General features: G+C 43.5%; 1 protein-coding gene across 3 annotated transcripts in view; it reads right to left on the bottom strand.

The window, feature by feature from the left end:
- The window catches only part of PPM1H (protein phosphatase, Mg2+/Mn2+ dependent 1H), a 262320-nt gene that overhangs the window by 147966 nt on the left and 94908 nt on the right, over positions 1–19446 (bottom strand). For all 3 annotated transcript variants that reach the window (XM_058742160.1, XM_058742159.1, XM_058742158.1), the window contains exon 2: positions 8626–8791. In XM_058742160.1, the coding sequence (XP_058598143.1) occupies positions 8626–8791 (166 nt within the window). The remainder of the gene's footprint in view (positions 1–8625; positions 8792–19446) is intronic.

Genomic DNA, 19446 nt, shown 5'->3' with positions numbered 1-19446 from the left:
ATATTTAGTACTAAATTGTACCCATCATTAGGAGTTATTCCTCCTTTATTTCAGCCTTTTCCAAGGAGGTTTCCCTGACACGTGTCGCAACAGCTAATGGATAAAGAGGCAGCCTGTCTCAAGAGGCCAGATTACCTGGGTTGACTCCAAGCTTTACACTTTACATCACCGTGCCTCAATTTCTTCATCAGTAAAATAAAGAGAATGATAATACATATGTACACGTTATCAGGTTCAATGAATCAATACTGGGCAAAGGACTGAGATCAGATCGCATCTGGCACACGAATGCTGAGTATTGTATTAAAAAAAAAAAAAAAAAAGGAAGGAAGGAAGAAGAAGGATTCTCAAGAGGTTACCGCTCTTGCCAATGTTCTTCCCATCTAAAGTTGTGAGGAAATCAAATTACAAGTGAAACAAGGAAACATTTCCATTTATTTTCCTTTAGCCTTAAGATGTGCCACGGTGGGAAAAATCTGTTGGCGAACCAAGCTGGAATTGCACTCCTGGCCACTATGGACATCTTGGACAGACCTGGTCTTGAGGAAAACCAACCCCCCGAGGAGAGAACTGTAAAGTCACTCTAACTGACATCAGCCTCGTTGTAAAGTTACCCTTCTTAATCACTGTCAAGAGTTCTTGTCCCTGGAAGCAAGAGATAAGAGTTTTGAGAGAAACCACTGTACTCCTGCTTCAGAAAATCTAAGGAGGTAAAGAGAAAGGTTATGTTTTCTTGACTTGCACAAAACAAAGACCTTAACTAAGGAGGGAAAGTTTAGCATAATAAATACAAGGAGAAAAATACAGGGTTCCTCCTCTTGTTTTTTATAGCTGACATCACTACAGAAAGCAGACTGCCAAATGATGGCCAAATATTCCAGAAAGGCTGCCACTGTGGAACCACAAGCTACCTTCATTTAAGGCTCTGTGGCATGACGGAGTCCTTCTTACAGAAAACAAATGAAAAGAATGGCGTATCTTCCGTGCAGAGAGTTGAAATAGCCCCTTCTCATTTCCCTTTTACCTCTCCCCATCCCAATCCGATTCTACTTGCCTTGAATTCCCACAGTAACGTCCTATCCTCCATTGAGAAAGACAATCAGGTTTCTCTCCCCTGCTGATGAGCTTGGCCACCGTGTGGACACAGCCATCTTCTGTTCTTGTAATTGGACCCTGAACTAACAGATACTGAAACCACATTCTCTGACTTGTTTTGACTAAATTAAACACCAGAAGGGTGCTCCTAAGGAAATAGACTTGGAATGCATGTATCCACAGTCTAGTCTTCAGCCAGAAACGATCTGTTCCAAACAGGCAGTCAGATGTAGGGGGGAAATGTCCTGGTTGTTGCCACAATGCCCTATATACCACCTACAGAACTTGGAGAAGAACAGGAGCTTGTTGATACGAAGGCTCTAAGATGCCCCCAAGAGTGAACTTTTTCTCCCTCCTCGGAGAAGTCACCTAGTATTCTCTTCTTTTTACCTCATTCCTAGGACGACCATGTACTTGGGAACTGAAAAGCAAAAGCGTTTGGAAAAGTTACGCTTTCACTTGCAAGGGACACGGTATGGTAAATAAAGACTGCCTAACACCTCTCAAAGCAAAGGAAGCCTAGTAATGGTGATTAGTTCCTAGAAACCTTGATCTGGTGAATTAAAATGTCTGCAGTGGGAGGCAGGCAGGAGGCTGCTGAACAATGTGTTGCTCTCAAAAAGCTTACAGCATCCTTCCCAAGAGACTATCTTTTGAGATCGTCCTTTGGAAATGCTGGCATTTTAGATTCTCTTCTATCCTTGCCACCCACCCTATGACCCCAAATAATCAGAGGCACAGGAATGCCAGGAGGCTTGCACACTGCCACAGAGTTACCTATTTCCTGCCTGCCTGTCTGCGGGATCACGGCTCCTAACATGTAAACCACTCAATGTGATCCTGGCACAGGAAACTTCCACCCTGAACTCATCGCAGAAAATAGCCTTCTCTAGATCATACCCACTTCACCAGAGACCTCAAAATTTCTCAGGGGTGCCTGGGTGGCTCAGTTGGTTGAGCGAACGACTCATGATCTCGCGGTCCGTGAGTTCGAGCCCCGCGTCAGGATCTGTGCTGACAGCTCAGAGCCTGGAGCCTGTTTCAGATTCTGTGCCTCCCTCTCTCTGACCCTCCCCTGTTCATGCTCTGTCTCTGTCTCAAAAATAAATAAACGTTAAAAAAAATTTCTCTTCCGTATTCCTTAAAAAAGAAATGGTTTCTTCACTATATCGCTAAACTCTCCATTTAAAAAAAATGGATTACTATTTTGCACAGAACACAATGATTCAACCACATCCCTTCCACTTCTTCAGGCTAAACTAACTACTGCAGAGCAGAACGCTTTGCAACTCTTTCATTTGTATCTCTTTTAAGTTTTGTGGCTTCTTTCAAACATTGCTTCTTTAGCTCCCAACATATTCCTGGATTTGTGGATGGAACCTGAAATTCATTTGTGGTTTTCTATAAGGCGCTGCCATCAACAACTCAGCAAGCACTGGAGGAGACAACACTCCTTCGGTCAATGCGTCATGGAATCCAGGAGAGGCAAAACATAGTGGACATGATTTTCTCCACCAAATTTTCTTTAAGCGTGTTTTAAAACAGGAGGATTAATTTGAGTTCTTTGGCTAAAAAGATCGCCTGTACCAATAGGATACAATAATTTTCTGTGAACTGGCATGAGGGATGGATTAAAGTTGCCTTAAAACTTTTATACCAATTAGGAGCACCTGGGTGGCCCAGGTGGTGAAGCATCCGACTCTTGATTTCGGCTCAGGTTATGATCTCATGGTCGTGAGACGGAGGCGCATACAGGGCTCCGCACTGAGTGTGGAGCCTGCTTCAGATTCTCTCTCTCCCTCTCCCCCTCCCTGGATTGCGTGCACACAGTCACTCAAAAATAAAAAAATAAAAAAATTTTTATCCCCATCAGTGACTATCTGTAGGAAGGAAAAAAAAATCATCTTATTGCTACCCAGCTGCGCAGATGGCACTTGGTATAAGAAATGTCATCATCTATAAACTTTAGTAGCACATTTTAGATTTTCTTCAACCTCCGAGTAAGATGAAGGTGATATTAGACACGAAAGTAGTCTTCTGGAAATGGTCATTTTGGCTTTACAAAGTTGATTGGAGGTGAGAATTCAAGGAAGGAAGGAGAAATTAGTCACACGCATCACATGCTACAGAAAGCCCATGTGTCTTCCTTTTGTCACCCTCAATGCCTGTCAACTCTCTGTCTGCACCTGAAATAATGATGCCATCATTTATCCGGTTGTCCCACTTCTTGCTTCCAATGGTATTTGCCCATTTTTTTCATCCTTATCGTTCTTGGCCCTATCTTATCTCTCTGTGCCCATGGCAGAGCTACTGAACCTCACTGGGGCTCCCGTCTTCTTGAAACTTCTTTGGGCTGGAAATTCCTAATATCTAAGCCTCCCTAGGATATGCTCCTGAGCTCCAAACCTTTATTTCTAACTCCCTACAAAACACTTCTACCTGGAAGTTTAGAATACCCAGAACTCACCATTTCTGCCCACCCCCCTCACCTTCCAAACTGTGCCCGACCCAGCGCTTCATCTTCAAGGACCAGCACCCAGTGGCTGAAACCTGGCATCTCGCCTCCTCCCTGCCCTATGCACTAGGTCATCTGGTCCTATCTACTGCATGTCTCACCTTATCTCTTCTGAGCCTGCCCCTTGCTCCAATCACAGCCTTATTTCAAGCTTTCATCATTTCTCCCTCACGTTTCTGCATGAGCCAGTCTCCTCAGTCCCAGGTTTGCTCCTGAGCCTTCCCAAGTCAGCCTTCCCACTGCCCTCATGGTCTTGATTCCATCATACCCTTGTCTAATGTCATTTGGTTCAAATTCTAGATTAGGGCATTAAATGGCTCTTGTGTATGAACCCTGCTTGTTTTTTCTGTCTTATCACCCTCCGAACGATCACAGGTGCCTCAGGATACTAGAAGACATGCATCATGTGCTCTCGTGCCAACCTGTCTTTGCATATGCATGTTCCCTGTCGAAATCTCCCCTTTCTCGTATTTGCTTGGTCAATTCGTATTCACTTTCTTAAACGATAGCTCGAATGTCACTTTCTCCAGGAAGCATCCCTCAACTGACCCATTCCTTCTCCTCTGTTGTTCCCGAAACCACTGGTAACCCACCTGAGTTAGGCTTCCATATAACCTGGATTTTTAAAATCTTTCTCTTAAAACTCACTGCATTGTGTTGCTGCCAGTTAGTGACTCTTTCTCCCTCCTCAGCTCAGCTCCGGGAGGACTGGAACCTCACTGGGTTCACCTCCCAATCCCCAAGGCAGACTCAGTGCTCAAGACATGTTCGGTAGGTAAAGGAACAGACTCACAGGCAATGAGGGGCTGATCCACCTGGTCTCCTGCAGGGGATTCGTCCTGCACCCTACGCTATCAATATCTTTTCTACGTGCCACCATATTTGAGTTAAGGGATGTCTTCTAAATGGCTTCTTTTAAGCAGTATGGCTGGTGTGCCCTGCTAGCAAATAGTTCGTTCAGAGTAGAAACTCAAGTTCTGATAATGGCCTTCAAAGTCCTACTGGAGGCTCCCCTCCCCCCATTCTCATCGCCTTTCTGACATTTCCTGCAACCCAGACTTCGTTCTCTCCACTCTAGCCACATGAGCCTCCTTGGTGATTCTGGAGAACACCAGGCCTATTCCTGCCTCAGGGGCCTTGCAGGTGTCTAGAATGTCAGAAAGCTCTTCCTCCAAGTAACTGCACTTTTCAGTCTGTGCCCAAACGTCACCTCAGTGGCACCTTCTTTAACCACCCATGCACCTCACCCCTCCTGTATTCCTGCACCTCTGCTTTGCTTTTCTCCATAGCATTTGTTATCTGCCATGGGATACATTGTACTGTTTGTCTCCTTCAATGGATGTAAGTTCCGCGAAGGTAAGGATTCTAGTCAATTTTATTCCTTGAGAAATCCTCAGCATCTAGTTCCCGGTATGCAACAAGTGCTTATTGGTTTACCTGGCCCAGCAAGTCACGGTTTTCAAGCTTTTAAAAAGCAGTGCAATCCACAACATGACCGACAGCCTAATTTAAAAATGAGCAAAGGACGCAAATATAGAACAAATAAATATTGAACAAAGAACACTTGATGTTTCTTTTAATAAGTCCTATCTGTCCAACAAGCACATAAGATGTTCAACGTCAATAATCATAGGGCAAAAAAGCCACAATGAGATACCATGTCACATCCATTAGAATGGCTACTTAAAAACAAAACAAAACAAAACAAAACAAAAAAACCAAAAATACCAGAAATCAACAAACATTGGTAAGGATATGGAGAAACTGGAACTCTTGTGCATTACTAGTGGGAATGTAAAATGGTATAGTGCTGTGGGAAGCAGTATGGCTGTTCCTCAAAAAATTAAATAGAATTACCTTATCATCCAGCAGTTCCACTCTGCGCAGACAGGCAAAAGAACTGAAATCAGGGACTGACAGTTATCTGTCGACCCATGTTTATAGCAATATTATTCATAACAGTCAAAAGATAGAAGTGTCCACTGATGGTCAAATTAATAAACAAAATGGTTTACTGTTATACAAACAATGGAATACTATTCAGTCTTTTTTTTTTTTCTTAAAGTTTATTTATTTTGAGAAAGAGACAGAGAGAAAGGCAGAGGGAATCCAAAGTAGGCTTCACACTGTCAGTGCTGAGCCAGACACGAGGATTGGTCTCCCGAACTATGAGATCATGACCTGAGCCGAAACCAAGAGTGGAACGGTTAACTGAGCCATCCAGGCACCCCTCAGAATTTTATTCTCTATTAAGACTGAATAGGAGGGGCACCTGGGTGGCTCAGTCAGTTAAGCATTCCACTCTTGATTTCGGCTCAGGTCATGATCTCATGGCTCATGAGTTCAAGCCCCACGTCAGGCTCCACCTGACAGTATGGAGCCTGCTTGGGATTCTCTCTCTCTGCACTTTCCCCACTTATGGGCTCTCTCTCTCTCTCCCAAAATAAATAAATAAACTTAAAAAAAAAAAGAATAAAATTCTGACACATTCTACAACATGGATGAACCTTGAAGACATTATAAGTGAAATAAAGCAGACACAAAGTGACAAATATTGTATGATTCCACTTACATGAGATACCTAGAGTAGTCAAATTTATACAAACAAAAAGTAGAATGGTAGTTGCCAGGGGCGGGGAGTGGGGAAGAATGGGGGTTAGGGCTCAATGGGTAGAGAGCTTCAATTTCAGAAAAAGCTCTAGAGATGGATGGTAGTAATGGTAAGAATGTATTTAATGCCACTAAACTGGACAGCTAAAAAAATGGTAAAATGGTGAATTTTATGTTATGTATATTTTCCCACAATTAAAAAAAGGCAGCACATCTCTTGCCTGAAACTCTAATAAATATTAAAGCCTAATATGTATGGCAGCTGGAAGTAAAGCTGCTGTAGCTGAAGCGGAAATAGAAGGGACGAGATATGTCCACTCTGCTTGGCACCTCTGTGCTGCCTCCTAGAACGTGGACCCCAGAGATTCAGGACTGTCTCAGGGGAGGTTCGTGGCTCCATCCTAAAGTGCTTATGCACTGGTTTCACTGTTCTCAAGGAAAGGAAGTTAAAAAGCTACTCCTGGCTCCATTTCTGGGAGGAACTTAGCACCAAGGGAAAATGACATCATCAACTGGTCTTGGGCCAAATGTCAACGCTGACTCATTTTTTTTTTTTTTAATTTTTTTAATGTTTATTCATTTATGAAAGAGAGACAGAGTACAAGTGGTGCAGGGGCAGAGAGAGAGGGAGACAACAGAATCCGAAGCAGGTTCCAGGCTCTGTGCTGTCAACACAGAGCCCGATGTATAGTGCTTGAGCTCACGAACCACAAGATCATGACCTGAGTCAAAGTGGAACATTTAACCCACTGAACCACCCAGGCACCCCTCCATGCGGACTAATTTTTACAGAATCACTTCACATCTCAGTGGCAGGGGAGACTATCGGGGGAGAGAGAGCAACATTAAGTCACTGGCACCCATGTCTTACTATCATTAATATCTCACATTCTCTGAGCACTTTTCCGTAATAACTCATCTTCAAAACAATCCTATCACATAGATATGAAGGAAAATTGTGTGATCACCAATTTACAAATGGGTAAAGGTACAAATTCAGTGGACATTATCCACAGAGAATCACAGAAGTGGGACTGACTACAGGATAACTGCTCACATATATCAAGGATTTATTAATTAAGACTCTGGCTCAACATTTCCATGGACAATTGATTTCATACTTCTAATCAGTCTCTTTCCTACCATACTTGGTGGTACTATTATTACTCCTTTTTATAGAAAACTAAGGCTCAAAGAATAAATATCCTAAAATTAAATGGTTTAATAAGTGACAGACTGGGATGGACCACTCTGAACCATACCGCTCCAGAGCCTGTGCCCTTAACCATTATTATTCTTTACTGCCCATCTGAGTCCTGGACTTTGGCTCTTTGGGAAAAGCCCCATCAGTGCTTCCTTCAGCTTTGAACACAAGAATTGCCGATGAGACTCCATGGGTCACTGTGTTTCAACTCTAAGTTGAACTAGTATGAACAAAATAAATCAGTAGTCTTAGTCCGTAAGTGTAAATGCAACAGGATGCTGTTGCTGACCCTGAGAAGAGATTCCTAGAACCTTTAAAATCCTATAAAAATGTATATACAAAAATATCCTTGAGTATTAGAAGAAAAAGTCACATTTGGATCATCTCATTCAATGTTTCTTTTCTGTAAGCTAAATAATGTGCTTGTGGACAGAGTACGGATTACTCCCTATACTTTTCTGAGGGTTTCTTCAGAACTTTCTGAGGGGCTGCCTGGGTGGCTCAGTTGGTTAAGCATCCAACTTTTGGTCTCAGTGCAGGTCTTGATTTCAGGGTTGTGAGTTCAATCAAGCGCTGCACAGAGCCTACTTAACAAAAAGAAAAGAAAGAAAGAATTTTCTGAGAGTATCTGCTTTATTCTCTAGAAACTGAAGAAAGGAGAGACACTTTGTGCTTTGTCAATAGGGCATTCAGTCTATAGGGCTGCCCCATGGGATGCAAGGGCTTTAGGCCAATTAAAACAAGTACTAATCTGGAAGAGCATCAGGGAGGGGCTCCCACTGGACAACGCTAACAGACAGGCAAGGGGAAGAAGGGAGCAAAGCCATGGCAGGGCTGTAAGCCAATGGCTAGGGTTACTTGCATCCCTCCATCCCACCTCCTTCACAAAAACCTTGAAGTGGCTCCTTTACAACCACCAAACATTATATACACTATTTCTTGCACCAAAGCCTAGAGATGATGTGGGTGTTTTATTTACTCTAAGCGTTAAGAACCTAATAAACACCAGCTCTTCACACATGTGTCACCTTTAGCTTTGACTGTGCGATACCTGGAATACAGACCCACCAGCCCACTAACTCTGGGGACACTGCCTTTCTCTCTCCCACTATAGACCGGAATTCAGCTCAAGCGCCTCACAGTGGGGCCAGAATGCACAGGTTCTTCTCACCTGAGAACTGGGGGTGAAGGAGGGTCTTACCGAGTTCTCCTTCAGTTGCAGCCCTTCCCCATTGGGAAGGGAGGACCGTCTCTTAGTGGAGTTCCTGTTCGGGGTTGAGGTAATGGCCCCTGCTTTCTTCTTCACAGTGAGTACCTCACAGCTGGCTTGGTCTTCATTGTATGTGCTCTTCCCTGCATTGATAACCCTGGGGAAAGAGCCAGAGGAGTGGTCAGTGATTTCTGGAAAGCTCAGAGCTCAGTCTCAAGGGTCAGCCTGGGCGGTCTCCACAACGGACACAAAACTAAAGTTCTACCCAGTACACAGGACCCTATGGTCCTGGTATGTTCTGTGCCCGAGTAAACTAATTTTTCTACAAATGGAATGACACTAGCACACACTAAAACATTTACTAAAGCATTGTTTTGAGCCCAGCTCACCTTCCCAGGTGTCTGACAGATGTAAGCAACCTCCCCCTCTTCCCAATCCATTTTAGTCAAAACACAGGAGATAATCACTCTTTTGGCCATTACAAAGAAGATAGATAGGCAGGCTCCTGGAGTTCTGTTGCATTTCTCCAAGTGATAAAGAGCAAAACCCATCATCAATCTTACAGAGAACAAGGCAGTGCAGGAATTTACAGCACGTGTAAAATCCAAGGGAACGGAGAACCACATTCCTTTACCGCTATGCCCACTTTTACTTTACACACAGAAAACTGAATGGATCAGAGGTTTATTCTTTTAAGAGTATCTTTAGTCCTTCATTCTTTTCTCCTGTGGAATAATGCTCATCACAAGGTGCCACTGCATTGGGCCCCAGGCAGTCTGATTTGGACATGTGACCATATGATATTATAGCATCTTGATAATGCTTCGGCCTAATTACTAAATGTTTTAAGCATAGGAACGCATTAGAAGAACATGCCACATTTATATACACAATGGAATACTACGTGCCAATGAGAAAGAATGAAATCATGCCATTTGCAGCAACATGGATGGAACTGGAAGGTGTCAGGCTGAGTGAAATTAGAGAAGAACAGATATCCTATGTTTTCACTCACATGTGGAACTTGAGAAACTTAACAGGAGTCATGGGGAAGAGGAAGGGGAAAAAATAGTTACAAACAGAGGGAGGGAGGCAAACCACAAAAGACTCTTCAATACAGAGAACAAACTGAGGGTGGATGGGGGGCACGAAAGGAGGGGAAAATAGGCAATAGGCATTGAGAAGGGCACTTGTTGGGAGGAGCACTGCGATGAACCAGGGGAATCTACCCCCAAAACCAGCAGCACACTTTACACACTGTATGTTAGCCAATTTGACAATAAATAATATTTAAAAAAAAAAAAAAAAAAAAAAGAACATGCCACATCGTTCATATACCTTTTCTGTATCAGGTGACTGCAGACTGAACTCTTGGGTTTCAGCATCATTTTCTTGTTAAGTAATTAATTAGCAGCTAAAATAGATCTCCCTAAAGAGAGCTCTCTTTAATTTGCCATTGGCTGGGTTTTCTTTTCAAAACTTCCACTGTGTCACAGTAGGTGATAGAGTGGGTGTGCAGAGAGGATACAGAATTCAGTGGCAAGAAGAAAAAAGATGGCTTTTTTTTTTTTTTTTTTAAGGTGAGACGGTTGGAGATCCACTCTGTCAGTGTGATCCATACACTACTCTATCAACTCCCTCCTAAGTATAGATAATCCTTTTCAAGGACTTTTTCTTTTACTTTTAAATCCTGAAATAATTATAGACTCAGAGTAAACTCCAAAAACAGTGCAGAAGAGTTTCATGCATCCTTCCCCTAACAATATTATTTCACAACTTACAGTGTAATATCAAAACAAACAACTGACACTGATGAAATACTGTCAACCAGGCTGCCGACCTGATTCAAATGTAACCGTTTTTTTGTTTTGTTTTGTTTTTGTTTTTGTTTTTTTAATAACAAATGGCTCTTGGTACTGAAAACTGCATGGGTCTCCATAATGCACACACACCACAACCAAACAGGAAACAGAGCGCACATGTGGGGCCTGAGTGCCCCAAGAAATAAGGGAGTGTGTTTCAAGCATCCTTCTGCCAAACCTTGAGACATGCTTCAGTTATTTTAACGTTTACTTTACATTTATTCTTTGGAGCACCTAGGTGGCTGAAATTAAGCATCCAGCTTCAGCTCAGGTCATGATCTCATGGTTCATGAGTTCAAGCCCTGCATCAGGCCCTATGCTAACAGCTCGGAGCCTGGAGCCTGGAGCCTGTTCTGGACTCTCTTTCTCTCTCTCTCTCTCTCTCTCTCTGTCTCTCTGCCCCTCCCCCACTCATTCTCTGCCTCTCAAAAATAAACGTTAAAAAATTTTTTTAATAAAAAATTTTCTTTAAAAATACATCATTTTGAAAAAAAACGCAATAATTTAGAAGTTCATTCCCATCTGTTACACATGAAGACAGAAATGTTCATGGTCTGTATATTCGGCATTAAAAGCCTTTTCTTTTTAATTGACTGACATCACTTGATTGGAAGGAGAATTGTTTTTAATGATGCATCGTTTGCAATTACTTATATATACATGTTATAGAACAAAGACCATAGCAGCCATCTTTTATCTCCCCTATTTCAAATTCCTGTATGAATCAAAACTGTTCCATAATTCTTATCGGGTTTATTATAAATTTTAACTTAAGCATGCTTTTTATAAACAAAAGCCTACTTTCACTCATTTTACATACTACCCTTCTGTGTAAGGTTTTTAAAAAGCAGATTGCTGCTTACAGAGTTTGAAATTCACTGTCCTAGGGCCTGCGTAAGAAGGTGGGGATCTGTGACGTCAAATCTGCCTCTTGTGTTTATGACACACACTTGCTGATGGAGGGATGGGGTCGGGAAAGATCAAGGCCTAGTTTTCTGCCACAGCTTCACTCTCTTTCCTTCAAAGAGGGCAAATTTTCATACGGTTTAAGTTAAAACGTAGTTTCATATGGTTTAAGGTACAAAGTGGCTACCTGCATGAAGACTGTTAATTTGTCACACTTACCACATGAGCTAAGTAACTTACTCCAGGTTTCACAGCAAGGAGGTGCTACAGCTGGAATGTACCATGAGGTCTCCTGTGACCCCGCCCCCTTCAACCCAACCTCTATGACACATGGGGACTTGCACCAGCCTGTGGTGGGCAGAGCTGAAGTGTGTGGGGAGGAACAGAATAAGCAGATGGGGTGAGCTCAGTACCAGGCCCGACAGAAACAGGAATAGGCTCCCTCTTCTCTAACTATTGGAGAAAGGGCCCAGAGGGAGGATGAAGGATGGATGGGTTAGATCTGCCCGTCTTGAGAGGGGTCCACATTTAGTCCAGAGGTTTGCAGCTGGCGAGCCTAGTACAAAACATGCTTTGTTTAGGGGCGCCCGGGTGGCTTAGTCAGTTGAGCATCTGACTCTTGGTTTCGGCTCAGGTCACGATCTCATGGGTTTTGAGTTCAAGTCCTGCATCAGGCTCCACGCTGACGGTACAGGGCCTGCTTGGGATTCTCGGTCTCTCAAAATAAATAAATAAACTTAAAAAAAAAAAAAAAAAAAAAAACTTTCACTAGAGTCAGTCTCTCAGATCTACCCTTGGAGAACCAAGCGAGGCAGAAGAAGCAGGTCTGAAGTACCACACCTGCCTCTTCTCAGTCACTGGTAGTGACTTCCCAAGCAATATGTGTGGGGTGGACTATTTGCCGGATGGGGATGTTACACTCCCTGTGTCTCTCCCTTGAGCGTTTTCTCCAGGGAAAGCCGAAGTGGAGGTCTGGCTGGGAAAATCAATTCGCGACAAACATCCCCTCTATCCTGTCCTCTGTACGATATCCTAGCTGCTATTTCCGGAACTTGGCATCACCTTGACCGTTGGCACCTAAACTTATGCTGTAGTCAAGTCTTTTTGTAACAAAAAAAAGCATCACTGGCCTCCAATAGCTACGTTGCCAGGCTGACTCATCTGCCACTGCTGTTTTCTAACAGTCAACTAAGCTACTGTAATTACACAAATCCTGACTCCCGGGTCATCTTGAAAGGGCTTTATCTCCTACCTCTCTTAGTGGATATTAAACTCCAAAGTCTTTGACCTAACTTCAGCAAGAAACCCTAGAAACTTTATTTTATGCATGAGAAGCCTGGGGCCCTGGAAGAGCCTGACATGCACAAGGTCACACAGCTAAATACAGCAGAGCTGCGAACACACTTGTGAGCTCCCAGCAATTTCTGCTTCAGCTCTCGGTTGTTTTATTTTCCTATTGTGTGTCTATTCTTATCGGCACTTGGTTCAGAGGGCTGTACTGCGATGACTCATCAAAGCCAGACTACTGTGACAGAACAATCACTGGTGGCCTTACTTTGCCATTTCACGTTGAGTACAGCTTATGAAAGACAGTAATGAGATACCAAAAAGTTAGAAATGTCAACCTGGTGGGAAGACAGCAACCCCAACCCTGGAAACTTCTTGGGTCAAATATCTGATTGTTATTCAGATGTTAAAGATTTAAAGCCACTGCCTTTTTTAAAAAACACAACTCTTGGGGTGCCTGGGTGGCTCAGTTGGTTGAGGGTCCGACTTCGGCTCAGGTCATGATCTCGTGGTTTGTGGGTTTGAGCCCCGAGTCGGGCTTTGTGTTGACAGCTCAGAGCATGCAGCCTGTTTCGGATTCTTTGTCTCTCTCTCTCTCTCTGCCCCTTCCCCGCTCGCACGCTCTCTCGCTCTCAAAAATAAACAAACATCAACAAAAAAATTTAAAAACCACAACTCTTGTCCCATATTTTATACTATTTCAAACTCCCTACTCCACACAGCTTTAGTGCAAAGACCCAATTCTTCTTAACTTACCTTCGCTTTAAAAAGCTTGGCCTCTCTCAACTTAAATATTGTTTACTAAATGTAAGTGAAACCTTCAATTCCTCTAAAAGTAAATTGGGAAAAACTCTTATTCTCAAGCTGAGGAGCTTCGCGATGTTAACAGATTCAATAATTTTATTTAATCTAAGCAGCCAGATTAGTAGCTACACTCACTTCTTGTCTTATGCTCCAGCAGGAAGTCGGCACTATCCTGAGATCAAGAGGAATGACTGTAAGATGTGCATTCTTCATCTAAACATGATGCTTATTCTGAAGACTTCAAAACAAAATGCTGGTGGACCATGAAATGTCCTATCTTTAGTGATGTCATTTTCCAGTTTCCTACAAAGAGGGAAAACATCTTCCTTGGAATTGAACTGGAGGCAATAAAGAATAGCCATTAAGAACATGGGCACTCTGCCTGCGAACACAGCACACGGCAGGTGCTCAAGCAATGTTTGCTCAGTGAGTGAATGAAACGGAAATCAAGTCTGCTAGTTCTGAAATATGGCGTAATAATCGTATCCTACATTTGTTGAAAATGAGCTATGTGCCAGGGACTGATGTTAGCATTTTACATGTGATAATTAACTCATTTGAGCCTCTTGTCAGCTCTGTGAGTGAGCCACCACTGTTGTTCTTTGTAAAGGGAGGGCACAGCCAGTGTCCAGTCAACTCACTTAACTTCTACAAACCTCAGGTCCTGAGCAGTATGTCACGGATTAAATGAGAGTTTACGTGTGTTGGGAGGGGGGGGATTTCTGGTCATCCATAAAGAACTGGAAAAATTTGAAGTTAGGATTACAGTTCAGGTGGGAGGATTCTTGGGAGGATCTACGGGAAGAGTGGCTACTGTCTCTTCAAAAATCAAGAGTTTACACCCAGTTCTTTCATCTCGTAGAAGACGCATTCGCCTTGGGAGAGACCTGTGACAAAATTCATCTTAGGACTTTGTCCACCTTCAATTGAACCCAAACACCGAGATTTCTTCCCCTTGTATAAAACAGTTAAACGCGGAATTTTAAGGACTTGGAAGTCAAAAATTCTATGTGTGTATCAGATACAGCTTAAAGCCATGACCTGAGTACCAGACATGATATAACCAAGAGACCACAGAAATAGAACCTGTTTTAAAAAAGCAAATGATTTTCTGTGCCACTGTCACACATTTAAGAAACCTGTTTTTTAGGGCGCCAGGGTGGCTCGGCTGATTAAGCATCGACTTTGGCTCAGGTCATGATCTCGTGGTTTGTGGGTCTGAGCCCCGCCCGTATTAGGGTCTATGCTAACAGCTCAGAGCCTGGACCTGCTTTGGATTCTGTCTCCCTCTCTCTCTGCCCCTCCCCCACTCACACTCTGTCTCTCTCCCTCTCTCAAAAATAAACAAACATTTTAAAAAAATTTTTTAAAAAGAAAAGAAAAAGAAACCTGTTGTCCTTCTTTCTGCTTCTGAAGTACTCTGGTCATGGGGCACCTGGATGGCTCAGGCGGTTAAGTGTCCGACTTCAGCTCAGGTCACAATCTCTCAGTTCTCCAGTTTGAGCCCCACATCGAGTTTGCTGCTGTCAGCCTGTCAGTGCAGAGCCTGCTTTGGATCTTTGGTGCCCTTCGCTCTGCCCCTCCCCCACTTGCACTCTCTCAAAAATAAGCATTTAAAAATTTGTTAAAAAAACATACTTCAGTCACACATTTTTAAAAACAACTGAATTTCAGCAGTAAACTCCTGGTTTTAATCGCAGCCGTTTAATTATCAAGTTATCTGCCTTATCATCTGCTCAATATCTTGACTACAAGGACACTTATGTGACTGTAGGACATAGAGAACCTATTACTAAATTCAGACAAATAAGTACTCTCAAGTATACTCAAGTAGTGAGCCTTTGTCACAAAGAACACAGGCTCAGAGAAAGCAATGAAACCACTTCCAAAAGGATTGACAAAGACAATCAACAGAGAATAGTCACAAGTGACATTTTCTTTGAAGGATTCCACGCATCACGTCCCTTGCCAGCACTTGACGGTGTCACCTCATTCATTACCCACCTCCTCCCTGACCGTACACACGTGAGAAAGTGCGACAGGGACAATGGTCAGAAAGACCTAGCAACACCTGGCCTCTGCTGATTACTAGCCCTGGCTGCGTGTTCTCGGGCAAGTTACTTTTGCTCTCCAAAATGCCGAGAAGAGCCCTCTCCGATCACAGCACAGTGTGAGAAGTAAATGCCCCGCATGGCAAGTGCTTCACAGTTTCTGGCACACAGCGAGCACTCAGTGTATATTACTTATTAATATTAGATCAAATACAAAGCCAGCTGCTTCTTCTGTTGGGCCCGGGAGGCTTTATCCAGTCCTGTAAGTTTGAGGAGACTCTCCTCCTCCCTCCCCTTTCTTTTAGTGTCCGCCTGCCTCAAGGACACATGGCCACCTCCAGGCATCCAGAGGCTTCAGGTGGCATCACATGACACTTTCCACAACAGCGACCTTGAGCGAGGCCGTCTGCTCCTCTGAGCCCTCTTCTCAACATTATTGCAACATTGAAGTCACACGTGACAGTGTTCTGTGCACAGGAGAGCACTCGCATGGTCATGCCTGCACCACTTCTAGGCTCCCATCCACACCTGCCCACGGATGCCGTTTCTGGACCCCCAGGCTCCTGGATTCAAGAGCTCAGGCCACACACCCACAGAAAAAGACCGAATACAGGATTTGACTTGGTTGTTTTGGTTATTATTATATTACATCATGGTTGTTTTGTTTTGTTTAGAGAGAGCACACACAAGCAGAGGTTAAGGGCAGAGGAAGGAAGGGAGGGAGAGAGAAGGAGAGGGGTTAAAAGAGAGAGAGAGAGAATATCTCAAGCAGGCTCCACACTCAGGGCAGAGCCTGATGCAGGGCTTATCCCACAACCCTGGGATCATGATCTGAGCTGAAATTAAGAGTCGACTGAGCTACCCAGGTGCCTCTATTGCTTTGTGGGGTTTTTCGGTTTGTTTTGCTTTAATGTTTATTTTTATTTTTGAGAGAGAGAGATCGCCCAAGCAGGGGAGGTAAATCTTTATTTGAAATCTGAAGCGGGCTCCATGCTGAGAGCAGAGAGCCCTGATGCAGGGCTAGAACTCATGAACCATGAGATCACGACCTGAGCAAAAAGTCACGCAACTGACTGAGCCACCCAGGCACCAACCCCCTCCATTGCTTTTGCTTTTAAAGGAAATAATGGCCTGAACACTCTAGGCTAAAAAGTTTACACTAGTGTTAATACTGCTAAGCAGGCAGTAATTACACTGGCTAAGAAGGCAGAAGTAATTTATAAAGGACATCAGGTGTAGTGAGATATTGCTGATTCATATATAATTGAGAAGCAGACAGCAAAAGGCTGTAGGGGGAGGGGTGGGAAATGAATCATTTATGGAAGACTAAATACAACTATCGATTATTAAAATCCTCTTTTCTAGGTAACCTCCTAGGCAATGTTTCCTGTGACACTCAAGTGGTTACTGACCTCCCAGATAGGCAGGTAGGCTGGAATGTAAGGACGACTTAATTCCTAGCTCCAAGGTAGTTAATAATCACTCATTCTTGGTATACTGGAAAACCATGGCTCTCACCAGGAAGCTAAGCCTTTGATAATAGCCATCAGCAAAAAGAGCCAAAACATCCATGGAGAATAATAGCTTCTTCCAGAGAGTTCCAGCCACCTCCGGGTAGGAGGGAGAACAGGAGGTCATCCCAGCCCCTTCAGTTAAAAGTCAGTCAGGGGTTACCAGGCAGTAAAAAGGATGACAGGAAGTGGAATTCTCTGGGGTGTTAGGCTCTCCTCACCTTTTGGAAGGTGACTACCAACACCTAGAGGAGGCAGCATGGTGAACGAAGATAAATCCAGGTGGGAAAAGAGCACATACATGCACATCTTCTCCATTAGACAACCTTACCTCTGGTTCCCAGGCTCTGTCTATGGGTAGGGAATGAAGGGACGTGACCAATCAAGCATTGCTAAATGGGGTCTCAAGAGCCACATTCAGCCCCCATGGAGGTGATTATTTTTAAATTTTTGCCAACAAAATACTTTTTAAATGTTTGCTTATTTTTGAGAGAGAGAGAGAGAGAGAGAGAGAGAGAGAGAGAGAGAAGGTTCAAGTCAGGGAGGGGCAGAGAGCAAGGGAGACAGTCAGAAGCAAGCTCTGCACCATCAGTGCAGAGTCAAGCGCAGGGCTGATCTAACGATGGTGAGATCAAGACCTGAGTCGAAGCTGGATTCTTAACCAACTGAGCCACCCAGGCGCCCCATCCATAAAATATTTTTGAAAACGTAAACTAGTTGCCAGTATTAAAAAGTTGGGATATTTACATGAAAATCCTTATTTTCCTATTTCTCTTGAAAAACAGTACATCAGGTTTTACTCCTGTCCCAGTGTCTTCTGGCAACAGAGACAGGACACCCCAGACCTCACTCCGTCTACTGTGACATTTACGTCACCAGCCTGGCCCCATGGGCATTTGATTCTGCAACCCTGCATCCCGATCTCTGGGATTTGATAAGTAAACCAAGAAAATTGTTAGATAAACAGTATACAGATTGAAATCATTACTTGAAAAATATTTACTATGGAACCAAGTAGGGTTAAACCAAGAAGACTAGGATGTGGTTTCCACTCTCAAGGAGCAGGCAGTCATCCGTAGTTGGGAGACCTCCTTACAAATAACTATCATTTGTTCAGATTGATGCCATCCTCAAGGTGTGTGTCACAAAGGGACCTGAGAATACAGAAGCGGAGACACCTCTGTAACACAAGAGCCGGGAAAGTATTACAGATGAGGTGACATCTGAGCTCAGCCTCATGGAATGAAGGAGGAAATCAGAGAGCAGGCAAGGAAAGGCTCTCCAGGCAGAGGAACAGTCTGTAAAAGAGTGATGCAAACTTTATAAAGAGGGGCTGGGTATGACCTAAGTATAGGCTTGGTGAGGGTGCTACATCAGAACTAGACCGTAAAAGGGGTGCCTGGGTGGTTCAGTCAGTTAAGCGTCCAACTTCGGCTCAGGTTATGAGCTCATGGCTCATGAGTTCGAGCCCCACATTGGTCTCTGTGCTGACAGCTCAGAGCCTGGAGCCTGCTTCAGATTCCATCCCAGTCTCTCTCTGTCCCTCCCCTGCTTGCGCACTCTCTCTCACGCAAATATAAACATTTAAAAAAATAAAAAAATAAAGAACTAGACCGTGAAATTCTATCAAGCTTTATCCTATAGAGCTTATGACCCATGGGATGAATCTAAAATTGTTTAAAGAAAGGATTCTTAAGATCAAAACTATTTTGGAAAACAGCAGTAGTGGTTTAATGGAGGACAGTTTATAGAGGATAAATGACAAAGGCAAAGTGATCAGCCAGGGTCTCTTATATTAGTCAGGGTGACAAAGGGGTCGTGAATCAAGCACTGACTCTGGAAGGAAAAAAGGGAGGGTTTCAGAGGAGCTGAAACAATAGAGAATCCCAGGAGGACCTACTGGACAAAGGTCATGGAGGAGAAGGGAGCAAAGAGGAGGACTCTTAGGTTTCCACTGGCAGAACGAGCAGACGAGGTAAGCTGATTATGAACGGTGAGGAGAAAGTGAAACAAATCTTGGGGGTGGGGAGTGCTGGAGGAGGAGATCATGACATTGGTTTTAGGTTAGTGAACACAAAATTCTTGGTACCAGACATTGCAAAGGCAGTGGCAGCCCACTTTGACTTAGCGGGCATCAGCAAACAATGGCTCGTGGGCCAAACCTAGCTCCCAAGCTAAGGATAGCTTTTACATTTTTTTTCTTTTTGTATGGTTCCCCAAGCTAAGAATGGTTTTTACATTTTTATGTATGTGAGGGGAAAGAAAAATCAAAGGGCTATTTTAAGACACGTGAAAAGTCTATGAAATTCAAATTTCAGTGTCAATAAAGTTTTATTGGAATACATCTATGCTCATTCATTTAAGTATATCGTGGCTTGCCAGGTACAATGG

This window comes from Neofelis nebulosa, chromosome 8, assembly GCF_028018385.1.
Source record: "Neofelis nebulosa isolate mNeoNeb1 chromosome 8, mNeoNeb1.pri, whole genome shotgun sequence".
Lineage (NCBI taxonomy): Eukaryota > Metazoa > Chordata > Mammalia > Carnivora > Felidae > Neofelis > Neofelis nebulosa.
Note: the sequence above shows the minus strand (reverse complement) of the source record. Positions and strands in the feature narration are given on the sequence as shown.